The 14,896-nt window shown below is 43.3% G+C and overlaps 2 protein-coding genes across 2 annotated transcripts; one reads left to right on the top strand and one right to left on the bottom strand.

The window, feature by feature from the left end:
• The first annotated feature begins 6,970 nt into the window (after positions 1-6,970).
• On the top strand, positions 6,971-9,544 carry LOC138662621 (uncharacterized). Its single transcript, XM_069748447.1, has 4 exons — positions 6,971-7,139; positions 7,602-7,705; positions 7,799-7,945; positions 8,451-9,544. The coding sequence occupies exons 1-4, from the start codon at positions 7,023-7,025 to the stop codon at positions 9,370-9,372; spliced, it is 1,290 nt and encodes a 429-aa protein (XP_069604548.1). The 5' UTR covers positions 6,971-7,022; the 3' UTR covers positions 9,373-9,544.
• Positions 9,545-9,828: 284 nt separating this feature from the next.
• Positions 9,829-14,455, bottom strand: LOC138666320 (uncharacterized). The gene is made up of 4 exons (XM_069754548.1): positions 14,405-14,455; positions 10,874-11,015; positions 10,618-10,768; positions 9,829-10,537 (listed from the first exon to the last, which is right to left on the bottom strand). Exons 1-4 carry the CDS (start codon positions 14,453-14,455, stop codon positions 9,874-9,876), a joined length of 1,008 nt encoding a protein of 335 aa, XP_069610649.1. The 3' UTR covers positions 9,829-9,873.
• Positions 14,456-14,896: the final 441 nt, after the last annotated feature.

Below are 14,896 nucleotides of genomic sequence, written 5' to 3'. Positions count from 1 at the left end.
ATTAAAGCCAGTGCTGGTCAGCAGCGAGCGGACTTCTCTGGGACTAAGTCCTTGTCTGCACACACTGAGCATGCCCAGGGCAAGATCTCCCGTTGGAGATCGAGGGTCATGTGCTCAGGCTCTGCAGCACATTCCATTGGTCCTCTTGGCAGGTCTTGGAAGGGCAAAGTTTCTGTGGCCACTTCCTGTGCTGCAACTATATAAACTGCGCATGACCGCACGGCCATGCGCTAGTGTACATTTGCATACGTGTGTTTGTTGTGAGTGCAAGTCGTCCTTGGATACCCCTTCCCTATTGAAAGTCTGTTCGCGGAAGGTGTATGGTTGCTTTCTAGCGCCCGACTTATCCTACAGCACGAATAACACATTACAGCGTCCAGTTGCTGTGACCGCCAGTACGGCGCCGTGCACTTCCTCTGTGCTTTCCTTACCCAAGCCTGGGTGGTTAGTGGCGTTCGTCAGTGCGGCACCGCATGCACTCTTGTGCCTTAATATTGTTGTTTGGCTTCTTTACACACCCAGTTGCGGTGTTGTGCCAGCAAGGGTCTAATCGGACTTCAATCCTAGTTGGGGTTGAGTTCGCTGACTACTTGCTCGCGCTCTATGTGCGGTACCGCGATCCTGTGACGCAACAGGATCGCTTCTTTCACGCTGGGTGAAGTTTAACCCACGTGTGTATACTTATGAGTACCGCCATATAGTCCGTCATTACTTGGCAGCAGGTTCCATCTCTGCACGGTGGACCCCGGGCTGCGAACGCACCATACTCTATCTGTCTTATTATTTGGTGCGTTCCGCTAGCCCTAACAGCGTTCTACACTTAGTACTTATATCAGGGTTTCCATCTAAATCTCCAAGAAGTATTGTTTCTTCTTGCAGAGATTGACATGCTAAGCATGCTGAGATGAGGAGACTTAAAGCTGCAATGCTCCTCTGGGAAATATGCTAATTATGCAAATTGTCTTTTCAGAGAGGAAGAGAACTAGAACTCTAGTGCCACCTATTGGAAGGTAGCAATCCTACAAGTCAATGTCGACCCTTTAACGAGCCTTGACTTAAAGCCGCAATGCTCCTCTGGGAAATATGCTAATTATGCAAATTGTCTGCATTATGCATCTAAATTTCCAACATGACATGATTCAAATGAAACCTCTAAAGTATCCATTCACTATAATGAGGCAGCAGAATTACTCTGGACTCTGTCTGGCCTCTGTTCAGTGGTGTCCTTCTTTTCAGAAGTGCACAAAAATGTGGATGATGGCACATTTATGCACGCCTAAGGAGACGACACCGCTGGATCACAAGCTGGACAGCGTAAACAATGCCTACATCTGCCTCATTATAGGGAATCTTCCATCAGCGGTTCTGGCTGATTTACATGTTTCAGTGATTTACATGGAAACCCCTGTGCAAGCGCTGAGCGCAGAGCGCAGAATAAATGTGTGCCAAGCCTTGCTGCGATCTATGGGAGGCAGAATGAACAAATCAACAGCATGTGAATTATTGGTTTTATTTTTTTTGTATGCCCTTCCACGTGCGGTATAAGTGATTAGGTGACTTTACTCTTCAAGTCGGCGTGACTACAGAGATACCAGATTTTTATGTTTGGCAGCTGTCACACACTAAAAGACGCTTGCTTTTTTGGCAAAACATAGTTTTTGCATTTTGATCACTTTCTATTCTGATTTTTGGAAAGTAGACTGAACAAAAACCAGCAATTCAGGAATTTGTTTTTTATTTTCTGCCCTTTTGCATGTGGTAAGCTTTATTCTTTTGGTCAGTACTATTACAGCGATACCACATTTATATAGTTTTTTTATGTTTTGGCTCTTTTACATAATAAAAACTATTTTATAGAAAAAAATATTTTTTTGCATCGCTTTATTCTAAGAGCTATAACTTTTTAATTTTTTCGCTTATGGAACTGTATGGCATCTTGCTTCTTGCAAGACAAGATGACGTTTTCAACTATACCATTTTTCTTTACATTCGTCTTTTTAATCTTTTGATGGCATTTTATTTCACTTTTTCGTCTCCTTTTTTATTTTACGATGTTCACTGAAGGAGTTAACTAATGTGACATTTTTATAGGGTGGGTCTTTCCAGATGCGGTGATACCAAATAGGTGTATTTTGTTTTGTTTTTCTAAAAATATTATTTTTGGGTACAATATATTTTTATTTATTTTTGTATTATTTTGTGAAAAAATATATATTTTTACAACTTTTTTTTACTTTTTTACTTTATCCTGATATGGGACTTTGACTTTCAGCACTCTGATCCCAGTTATAAAGCATTGCAATTCTTTGCTATGGTTTGCAACTGTCAGTGTTGCATTGTGCATGATCTTACTAACTTGCTAGAGCCTTGTGACCCGGATGTCAGTCACCATGGCAACGATTGGGCCCTTACGATGAACTAATGGGGGCGCAGATTGGAAGGCAGAGTGGGCACCGCTCCTGGCAGTGAATGCCAGGTGTCAGCTGATCACCCGGCGGCAATCGCGTGCACACAGCTCCTGTGTGTACAAAATCGCCTGGACATATCCATTTGTCCAAAGTCGGTAAGCATTTACCTATCTGGACGTATGGATAAGTCCTAGGACGTGGAGGGGTTAAAGCAATGTGGAAGAAAAAAAAGGAAAAATGTACTTTTTTCCACAAAAATGTTACTTTAGCCCCAAATTTGGCATTTTCGGGTTAACAGAAGTAAAATAGATCATACAATTTGTTGTGCACGTTCTACTGAGTACATATGTGGTGAAAAACTACGGTTTGGGTGCACGGCAGGGCTCAGAAGGAGTACCATTTGACTTTTGGATTGCAAAATTGGCTGCAATCAATAGACGATACCTTGTCGTTTTTGTAGAGCCCCGAGGTGCCTGAAAAGTGGAAGCCCCACACAAATCACCCTGTTATGGAAACTGCACCCCTCAAGGAATTTATCTAGCTGTATAGTGAGCACCTTGAACCCCCAGGGGTTTATAATGATAAGCTTTAAAAAGGAATAAATACATTATTCCCACAAAAAATGTTGCTTCAGCCCCAAATTTTTCATTTTTAGAAGGTTAACAGAAGAAATTGAACCATACAATTTGTTGTGTAATTTCTCCTGAGTACACCGATGTGTGGTCTATACTTGCAAAGCATCCAATGTATAACTTCAGGTGTACACTTTTTATACTATATATCATAATTTTAAAATAATTTTATAGGAATAACTACACTGTGAACTTTGAGAAATTGGGTGCCATCATGTGTCTCTGTAGCACCTTTATTTGAAATTCATCACTTTACAAGCTGTCCTATGTAGCAATGTGTTTTGTATGTGGTTATTCCTGAAGAAGTGTGATATAATCCAAAACGTGTAAAAAAAAAACCACATTGTGAATAATTATTAGTACTGGATCTCTTCAATCTTCAGCAGTGTGAAAAATATTTAGTACCAAGATATATATCTTTCCTGCAGCAGTGTGAAAAAACTCTACAAACATCTTCCTCCTAAGTTCGATAGTGGTACTGAGTAAAAATAAAAATTTAAAGGTCAGTAAAATTAGCAAAAATGTTAAAAAAAAAGAAAGAAAAATTAAAAACAAAATATTTCGCTATTAAAAAATAAGTCACAAATAAAAACAAAAAGATGAAACTAAGTATATATAATTTTATCCAACCGCGCCCAGAGTGACCCAAGCTATAAAACTGTCACATAATTTAACACATATGGTGAAACAAAAGATACATTTAAAATAAGATCCAAAAATGCAGCTAACTCATCAAACTACCACACAAAGAAACATAAAAAGCAATCAAAAATTCAGATGTAATAAAAAAAATGGTATCACTGAAAACACCAATTCATCCCACGAAAAACAATCCCTCACACAGCTCTAAAAAGCATAAAAATAAAAAAAAGGATCTATCAGAGTATAGCAATGCAAAATAATTTTTATTTTGTTATTCAACTTTTTTTTTTTTAAGCATTTTTAGTGTGCAAAAGTAACAAAACTTTAAAAAAAATATAAATTATATAAATCTATAATGTCTATAATACTGCCCCTATTGGACAAACAATCAGTAGATTTGGTTTCCAGTACCATCTCTATGCTGACGACACCCAATTATACACCTCTTCTCCTGTTGTCACGCCGACCTTTTTAGAAAACACCAGTGATTGTCTTACCACTGTCTCTAACATCATGTCCTCCCTCTATCTGAAACTAAACCTGTCAAAAACTGAACTCCTCGTGTTTTCTCCCTCTATTAACCTACCTTTGCCTGACATTGCCATCTCCGTGTGCGGTTCCACCATTACTCCAAAGCAACATGCCCGCTGCCTTGGAGTAATTCTTGATTCTGACCTTTCATTCACCCCCCACATCCGATCACTGGCTCGCTCTTCTTACCTGCATCTCAAAAACATTTCTAGAATTCGCCCTTTTCTTACTTTCGACTCTGCAAAAACTCTTACTGTTTCACTTATTCATTCTCGTCTGGACTATTGTAACTCTCTACTAATCGGCCTCCCTCTTACCAAACTCTCCCCGCTCCAATCTGTCCTGAATGCTGCTGCCAGGATCATATTCCTCACCAACCGTTACACCGATGCCTCTACCTTGTGCCAGTCATTACACTGGCTACCCATCCACTCCAGAATCCAGTACAAAACTACTACCCTCATCCACAAAGCACTCCATGGCTCAGCACCACCCTACATCTCCTCCCTGGTATCAGTCTACCACCCTACCCGTGCCCTCCGCTCCGCTAATAACCTCAGGTTAGCATCCTCAATAATCAGAACCTCCCACTCCCGTCTCCAAGACTTTACACGTGCTGCGCCGATTCTTTGGAATGCACTACCTAGGTTAATACGATTAATCCCCAATCCCCACAGTTTTAAGCGTACCCTAAAAACTCATTTGTTCAGACTGGCCTACCGCCTCAATGCATTAACCTAACGATCCCTGTGTGGCCTATTTAAAAAAAAAACAAAAAAACAATCAGGTTCCTCGCATCTTGTTCTCATTCACTTTATGCAGTTAATAGCCCTCTGTGTCTGTACTGCTACATACTTAGGCAGTTAACTGGTTCATGCAGCTTTACATGAACACCCGAGCCTTACACTATGGCCGGTCCGAATAACTAAAGCAATTGTTACCATCCACCTCTCGTGTCTCCCCTTTTCCTCATAGTTTGTAAGCTTGCGAGCAGGGCCCTCATTCCTCTTGGTATCTATTTTGAACTGTGATCTCTGTTATGCTGTAATGTCTATTGTCTGTACAAGTCCCCTCTATAATTTGTAAAGCGCTGCGGAATATGTTGGCGCTATATAAATAAAAATTATTATTATATTATTATTATAATCACGTTTGGCATAATTTACTGGGGAAAGGGGCCCAAAAGCACAAGTTGGGCATAATGTACGGGCACTACAATGTCCTGGGCACTACAATGTTACAATGTCCTGTGCACTACAATATGCTGGGCACTACAATGTTTTGGGCACTACAATGTCCTGTTACTTTTGGTAGATTCCTACTGTTCTGGAACATCAGGTGCCCTGCAAATGACACAAACTATTCGTGTTCCAAAATTAAAATCGCATTTCTTCCCTTCCGATTCCTGCAATGTGGCCAAACAATAGTTTTGACTACGCATGGGGTGTGGCTACATTTGGTGCAAATTGCGTTACTAATTGTGGGATCCACTTTCTTCTATTTTCCCCATTTGAAAATGAAAAATTTGAAGCTAAATCAACATCTTAAAAGAAAAAAATGTATTTTGTTTTCAAACATCCAATGACACCTATGAGTTCAAAATGCTTACTGCAACCCTAGTAAATTCCTTGAGAGGTGTAATTTTCCAATAGGGTGACTTTGGGAGGGGGGTGTTTTGCTGTTTTTGGACCTCAGGATCCCCTCCGCCATTGCAATTTAGTGCTCATAATCTATTCCAACCATATTTGCTCTCCAAAAACCAAATAGCGTTCTTTCCCTTACAAGCCTGCCTTGTGCCCGGACAGTAGTATTTCTCCTATTGCCAAATTTGAAATTGAAAAGTAGAAATAAAAGAGGTTTTATAAATTTCTTTGAAAAAAAATGAAAAATTGCTGTTAAACTTATTATCCTAACCATATAAAAGGAAGATTGACGATGCTACGTAAAGCAGATAATAGGAAATGGGGTGAAGAAGAATACACGAAACGTGCGTTGGGGTGGAGGGAAACATTAGCTCCGCATTAACAAGCTGGATTCCACACTTGAACATTCACCGCTATAGGTAAATCTGCCGTTTTTTATAAATTTTTACCTGCACTACATTACGTTATTGTTTATATTGTTTATTCAACATAGGCACTTGTACCTTTGTTTCTCTGGCATTTTACCTGAATTTAGACCAGGTAGTGTTGCTATTCAACCCATATATTTAAATGGTGGATAAACCTGTTGTTTATGATTGGATATTATCCAGCTAAAACTATTTGGACACTTGTTGTTATTACATCTGCAGTGACTGATACTGCTTCCCTCACACGAAAAGGCACCTTGTTGAATTGTGTGAATTATATTCATACGTGTTTTTTTAATATTTTTTCAATAAATTGTTATTTTTATACAAACACATTGATAACAGTGGTTATTGCTATATGTCCCCTACTATGTGTTAGTTTTTGGACATATTGTTTGATTCTAGATACATTGTCTCTGACTGCAGCATTTCAGAGTAAGGCTATGTTCACACGTTCAGGATTTCCATCCTTTTTTTTTCCTGACTGAAAACGCAGGTCTCTGCAGAAAACGCAGGTGCGTTTTTTGGTGCGTTTTTGGTGCGTTTTTGATGCGTTTTTTGATGCGTTTTTTAGTGCGTTTTTTTAGTGCGTTTTTTGATGCAGTTTTGTCTGCAGATTGTCTGTGTTTGACAGAAATAAAGTTTACTGCAGTGGGGGGGGGGGGGGGGGAAATGATGTCATTTCCTTGTCCAACCCTTTTCTTCTTCCATCCTCCATTTTGGAACTTACACATCAAAATGAGTGGACGTGCTGAGCGTCGTCCAGATGACAGCCCACGGATCCAGCTCCGCACGCCACACCGGATTGCGATCCTGGGGTTGATGCTTCTAATTCTGAATCGACATGCACGTCAGGTAAGCAGATGTCTGTTTGTTTTATATATTGGGTTATGGGTACATGTCCACGTTCTGGAAACGCTGTATGTTTGGCGCTGCGTGTGGCCGCAGCGCCAAACATGCAGCGTCCACATGTAACAGCATACTGGAGGTGATGTCATGAAATCACGTGTCCACTGTGTGTCATCTGTCAGCCCTGCGACTCCGGACATGCTGCGCGTCTTTTATGATCACAGCATGTCCGTGTTCCTTGTTGTGAAACTGCGGCTCCGCAATGAATAAAACAGGGCCCTATGCGTCGGGTGTGATGATGCTGGATTTGTACAATGAACACATCTGGCATCATTGCGTCCCAGAATGGGGTGGGCCTTCCTGAATGTGGACACGTACCCTTACATAATCGGCATTGTTTTCCAGGCATGTTTGATATATTTTTCAAATTGTTGTGTTTACAAAAAAAAATTTTATTTTTCTATTTAGCGGCGGCAGAGAAGACGTGTGCAGAAACGAATGTGGGTGCACCCGCTTGTAGAAGACCGAACTGAGAAGGGGCACTTTCATGTGCTGTACAATGATTTGAGGAGGTAAGTAGAAATATATAGAATGACTAATTTACCTTTTTTTGCAAGCAATACTTGTGAAGTAACCCTTTTTTGTTGTTCTTTTGCAATTTTCAGATATCCTGAAAAATTTATATCGTTTTGTCGGTTACCAATTATTGCCTTTGACAGACTGCTTACCATCCTGGCACCCCATTTAACACTGCAAGACACGGTGATGAGGAAGTCCATCTCTGCTGATGAAAGGCTGCTCATCACCTTGCGGTAAGTAACAATTTTTGGGGGGGAATGTTGTTAGGTCTTTATTTTACTTGTGTCTGTGTCCAGTATGTGTGATTAAACCCACCCAGTCCTCTTGTTGGACAGGGGGCACACATACATACACACACACACACACACACACACACACACACACACACACACGTGAGATATAAGGCTGAGTGTTGCATGGTAAACCCCGGCCCTGCCGCCTGCACTCTGGAGCGGAGTCTGCACCCACATACCAATACATGGAGCCGCACGCTCCACAACGGAGTGCATGCAGCAGGTCCGGGGATTACCATGCAACACTCGGTCATATCTCGCATGCGTGTGTGCACAAGTCCCATCATGCCTTATTAATGTTTTTAACACCCTTTGTGTTGTGCTGGGTGTTAATGCCAGCATTATTGAATGGTGCTGGACGCATATAATAGCGGCCTTAACTTGTGACATGTTGTAATTACCTTTTTGTGTGACATTTCTAATTTTCTTTTTTGTTTCTTTCCAGATTTTTGGCCACAGGAGAGAGCTATACATCCCTGCACCTCCAATTTAGAGTTGGTAAATCTACCATCTCTAACATTGTGAGGTGTACATGTACCGTCATCTGGCAGAAGTTGCAGCCTATAGTGATGCCTTCCCCAACCGAGGAGACTTGGCTGCAGGTTGCAGCAGGCTTTCAGTCTGTGGCCAATTTCCCAAACTGCATAGGTGCAGTCGATGGTAAACATGTTCGGGTTCAGCAGCCACCACGATCAGGATCACGCTTCTTTAATTATAAGAAGTATTTTTCAGTGGTCCTGATGGCGGTGGCTGATGCCCATTACAAATTTGTTGCCATTGACGTTGGTGCCTATGGTAGTACTGGGGATTCTCGGGTGTTGCGAACGTCACAGATTGGGATGCAAATTCTTCGAGATGGCGGCACGCTCCCAGCCCCACGACCTTTGCCGGGTTCCACACATCCAGTGCCCTTCGTGATGGTATCGGATGAGGCGTTTCCCTTAACGACAACCCTGCTGCGCCCATACCCACGAAGGGGACTGGATGCCCGACGTAGGATTTTTAATTATCGGCTGAGTCGTGCACGCAGATATGTGGAATGCACCTTTGGGATCATGACTAGTCAGTGGAGGATCTTTCACACTGCCATTCAGTTGGACACAGACACCGTTGATGCTGTGATAAAGGCTTGCTGTGTACTCCACAACTATGCTCGTGAGTACAACACTGACGTTGATGTGGAGTACCAGCAGCCAGTATTTAATCCAGTGGTCAACGGGGGTCTGGGTAGGCCGTCCAACTCTGGTGTGCGTGTGAGAGAATCCTTCACTGACTACTTTATGAGTCCTGAAGGTGCCGTGCACTGGCAATACTCCTGTGCTGGTGTTGAGCAGCCTGACCAGCAGAGAAGGATGCATCTACACTGACCCCCCAAAAAATGTTGCCGACATCGCTGATTACAGTTTTGACAACATCCCGAAGAATGAGAAACGCCATCAACCAACACAAAAGTTTGAAAAAAAATTTTTTGTTTCATGTGACCAAAAACAGTTTGAAAAAATTGGTTGTAATATAAATAAAAAATCTATTTGGGTGTAATTTGTTATCTTTTTTTTTATGTCTAAAAAATTGTTGGTGTTTTACGAAAATAATAGCAGTATGACGTATACAATTGTTAACACATCAACACATAAACCACTAATTGATAGCCCATAAACCCAGGATAGAGGCCTTGTCCGCATTGTAATAAAGAAGAGAATATTTTGTGTGAAATATAATATATTTAAAAGAACACAAATTATTTGTAATCTTTACAAAAGATTTTTCAATTAGAAAAAAAAAAAAAAACCCTTTCAAAACCAACAGGCAACTGGAGCTAAAAAAAAAACAAAAAAAAACTCTGTGCCACTGAAAACTTTTGCCCACGTTCAATTCAGAAATGTATATTCGGGAGAATAGAGGAAATTTGATCCCTCAGATTGATATGGTGCTCCCCCCATATGCTGCGAACTGCCTCTGTCTCCAGAACTTCCTTGGCTGTGGGCCAAATACTGGGGTCTGGTAGCTGTTGTTTCCGGTGTTCGGTGTCGGGGCCTGAAAAGTCCCAACACCCCCATCAGAACCTCATTGTAGGGAGAAATCGGAGCAGGGTCCTCCAGAGCAGTGAGGGACATCTGGACCATAGACATGAAAAGAGATTGTCTATCCGGTGGCAGGGAGCGTGTTTTTCTTGCGACAGTTTGTGCAAATGAGTCGCAATGGTCATCGGAACTAGATTTTTTAAATAAATCTAACGTGTCACAAGCTATTTGGACAGTTTGGTCATCTTGGTTCTTCTTTGTTTTTGTTTTTTTTTTCTCTGCTGCCACCGGATAGACAGCTCTCTTCTCCACTCTCACAGCTTCTGCGGAATCAGATGCTTCAGCAGCTGCTGAACTAGATGTTGATGCAGCAGCTGCTGAAGTGGATGCTGATTCAGCAGAAGCTGTGGGAGTGGAGGTAGAGATGGTCCCTCCCACTCCAGAGGAACTGCCTGCTCCATCCTCTTTGTCGCTGTCCTCCAAATCAGCTACCGACATGTTTCCTTCCGTCCTGTTGGTGAAAAAAAAAATATTAATTTTTCGCACAACATATTATATATAAATAATCATGTGGAGTGAATTTTAACTTACTTTCTCAATGTCCTACTGGTCACAAGAAACTGCAGCTCTTCACTAAAGGGGAATTTACTTTTGCTTGGCGAAGAGCCACTCTTTGAACATTCATTGAGGAACTTTGTAAAACGGTCTCTGATGGAGCGCCAACGTTTCCTCACATCGTTATCTACCAAAAAAAGGTTACAAAATACAACAACATTTTTTGTGAGATCTAAACAAATTATATTTTTAATCTACTCAAGGTTTACTAAATAAATTTAATTAAAATTACCGATTTGCTGCTGTGTACTCCCTGGATATTTGTCCCAATCCGGGATAAGGTCGCGCACTATTTTTGTCCAGGCTAGTTCCCTGAAGTATTTATCCTTGTATGATTCATCGGCTGGGTCCCACAAGGCCGGATAATCACGAACCTACAATAAATACAATAGTGTCATCTCATAATCTATAGCACGACCAAGTAATGTTACACAATTGCTGGAAATATTTCAAAGTAACCCCTAATCATTGAACACAAGCACAAACTGAAAACACAAACACCAATAAAAACGTTTGTGTGCAGTTGTTTTACCACTAGCTCTGTCGCCGTCAATCCTGAGTGGTTCGTGCGACAATCAACAACATTCAGTAAAAAACACACTATAACCTGAAATAGTTAGGGTAGGGTTAGGGCTCATAACCCTAAGCACCCTACCCCAAAAGGGATCCTAAACATAACCCAACCACAAAAGGGATCCTAACCCTAACCCTACCCCTAAAGGGATCCTAACCCTAACCCTACCCCTAAAGGGATCCTAACCCTAACCCTAACCCTACAGGGATCCTAACCCTAACCCTAAAGGGATCCTAACCCTAACCCTAAAGGGATCCTAACCCTAACCCTACCCCTAAAGGGATCCTAACCCTAACCCTAACCCTACAGGGATCCTAACCCTAACCCTAAAGGGATCCTAACCCTAACCCTAACCCTAAAGGGATCCTAACCCTAACCCTACCCCTAAAGGGATCCTAACCCTAACCCTAACCCTAACCCTACAGGGATCCTAACCCTAACCCTAAAGGGATCCTAACCCTAACCCTACCCCTAAAGGGATCCTAACCCTAACCCTACAGGGATCCTAACCCTAACCCTACCCCTAAAGGGATCCTAACCCTAACCCTACCCCTAAAGGGATCCTAACCCTAACCCTAACCCTACAGGGATCCTAACCCTACCCCTAAAGGGATCCTAACCCTAACCCTAACCCTACAGGGATCCTAACCCTAACCCTACCCCTAAAGGGATCCTAACCCTAACCCTAACCCTAACCCTACAGGGATCCTAACCCTACCCCTAAAGGGATCCTAACCCTAACCGTAACCCTACAGGGATCCTAACCCTAACCCTACCCCTAAAGGGATCCTAACCCTAACCCTACCCCTAAAGGGATCCTAACCCTAACCCTAACCCTACAGGGATCCTAACCCTAACCCTAAAGGGATCCTAACCCTAACCCTACCCCTAAAGGGATCCTAACCCTATCCCTACAGGGATCCTAACCCTAACCCTACCCCTAAAGGGATCCTAACCCTAACCCTACCCCTAAAGGGATCCTAACCCTAACCCTAACCCTACAGGGATCCTAACCCTACCCCTAAAGGGATCCTAACCCTAACCCTAACCCTACAGGGATCCTAACCCTAACCCTACCCCTAAAGGGATCCTAACCCTAACCCTAACCCTAACCCTACAGGGATCCTAACCCTACCCCTAAAGGGATCCTAACCCTAACCCTAACCCTACAGGGATCCTAACCCTAACCCTACCCCTAAAGTGATCCTAACCCTAACCCTACCCCTAAAGGGATCCTAACCCTAACCCTAACCCTACAGGGATCCTAACCCTAACCCTAAAGGGATCCTAACCCTAACCCTAAAGGGATCCTAACCCTAACCCTACCCCTAAAGGGATCCTAACCCTAACCCTAACCCTACAGGGATTCTAACCCTAACCCTAAAGGGATCCTAACCCTAACCCTAAAGGGATCCTAACCCTAACCCTACCCCTAAAGGGATCCTAACCCTAACCCTAACCCTAACCCTACAGGGATCCTAACCCTAACCCTAAAGGGATCCTAACCCTAACCCTAAAGGGATCCAAACCCTAACCCTACAGGGATCCTAACCCTAACCCTACCCCTAAAGGGATCCTTTAGGCTTGCTATTGTAAGGTGGCATTAAGCACGGTTAATAATGGAGAGTCGTCAATAAGACGCCTATCCATTATTAATCCTATTAAAGGGTTACTATAATATATGTGGACCCCCTAAAAAAATACATAGGGTCCCCCTATATTTTTAGTCCAGAAAGGCTAGGCAGACAGCCGTGGGCCAATATTTGAGGCCTGGGAAGAGGTTAAAATACCCATGGCTGTTCCCAGGCTATGAATATTAACCCACAGCTGTCTGCGTAGCATTTCTGGCACTACAATATAGGGGGCCCCTAAAAAAAAAAACGTGTTGGGGTCCCCCTATATTTTTAGGCCAGAAAGGCTAAGCAGACAGCTGTGGGCCAATATTTGAGGCCCGGGAAGGGGTTAAAATACCCGTGGCTGTTCCCAGGCTATGAATATTAACCCACAGCTGTCTGCGTAGCCTTTCTGGCACTAAAATATAGGGGGCCCCTAAAAAAAAAACGTGTTGGGGTCCCCCTATATTTTTAGGCCAGAAAGGCTACGCAGACAGCCGTGGGCTTATATTCATAGCCTAGGAAAGGGGCCATGGATATTTGCCCCCCCCCTGGCTACAAATATAAGCCCGCAGCCGCCCCGGAAAAGGCGCATCAAAAAGATGCGCCAATTCCGGCACTTAGCCCCTCTCTTCCCACTCCCGTGTAGCGGTGGGATATGGGGTAATGAGGGGTTAATGCCACCTTGCTATTGTAAGGTGGCATTAAGCCCGGTTAATAATGGAGAGGCGTCAATGAGACGCCTATCCATTATTAAGCCAATGAGAGGGTTAACAAAAAAAAACACAAAGACTAGAAAAAATATTTTAATGAAATAAAGACACCCACTTTTTGACCATATTTTATTTAACGCCTAATCCGTCCTGAAGACCCTCGACCTGAAAAAAAGGCAAAACAAAAAAACAAATTCATACTCCCTGGCCCTGTCCGCAGAAATCCATCGAGGGTCCCACGAAGATCTTCCATGGAGAACAGACACATCCAGAGATGTGTCTGCTCTCCATGACTGCAGAAACACACTGACAGGAGCCATAGTTCCTGTCGGTGTGTTACTGCGCATGCGCGAGCGAGTTTACCGGCGGTCATTGACCCCGGCACTCTCGCTTAACGGCAGTGCTGCGTGGGAAAGTTCAACGCAGCTGTACTGCCGTTAACCGAGACGCCGGCGCCATTGAACTCCGGGACAGTACGCGATACACTGCTAGGAGCTTCGCTCCTGGCAGTGTATCGCCGGAGAGCAGCCGATCGTCGTGGGACAATCGTTTTATGGATTCTGCGGACAGGGAGTATGAATTTGGTTTATTATTTTTGGATTTTTTCCTTGAGGATCGAGGGCTTCGCCTACAAGTGTGGTGTATGGTGAGTATATACTCTATGTTATGTGTTGTATGTACTGTACTGTGTGTGTCATGTATGTGTATTGTGTTTGTGTTTGGTGTAAACTTTAGTATTGTGTAAGTCGCCGGACACAGGGACAACTCTCCCATCCTAAATACCGGATGGGAGTAGTAGTCCCATACGGCGACTTAGCACAATGGAGGCATATCGTCGCATGGGGACGGACACGCAGACATACCAGATCAATCAGACGCCCGACATCGATCCCCATGCGACGGTATGCCTCCATGATGACAGTCTCTTCGGGATACAGTCAGGACCACACACGCCGCCCACGGACTTCCGCCCACGCACTTCCTCCCGCTTCCCCGCACTTCCTGCTGCAGCGGTTCTGCACATCAAACCGCAGTAAAACCCGCAGATATATTTTTGATCTGCGGGTTTTACTGCGATTTTGACCTCACAATGGAGGTCTATGGGTGCAGAACCGCTGCGGTTCAGGAAAAAGAAGTGACATGCTCCTTCTTTTTTGCCGCAGCTATTCTGCGCGGCTTTTTAAACGAAATTACGGACCATGTGCACAGCAGTGACTGTTTTCCATAGGGTTACATTGTTATGTACCCTGCATGGAAAACTGCTGCGGAACCGCAGCGGCAATACCGCTGCGGTTCCGCAGTAAAAAACGCACTGTGTGAAAACATACCTGTCTGTAATTGTGCTGATGACAGGG

Source organism: Ranitomeya imitator, chromosome 2 (genome assembly GCF_032444005.1).
Source record: "Ranitomeya imitator isolate aRanImi1 chromosome 2, aRanImi1.pri, whole genome shotgun sequence".
In the NCBI taxonomy this organism is placed as follows: Eukaryota; Metazoa; Chordata; class Amphibia; order Anura; family Dendrobatidae; genus Ranitomeya; species Ranitomeya imitator.
Note: the sequence above shows the minus strand (reverse complement) of the source record. Positions and strands in the feature narration are given on the sequence as shown.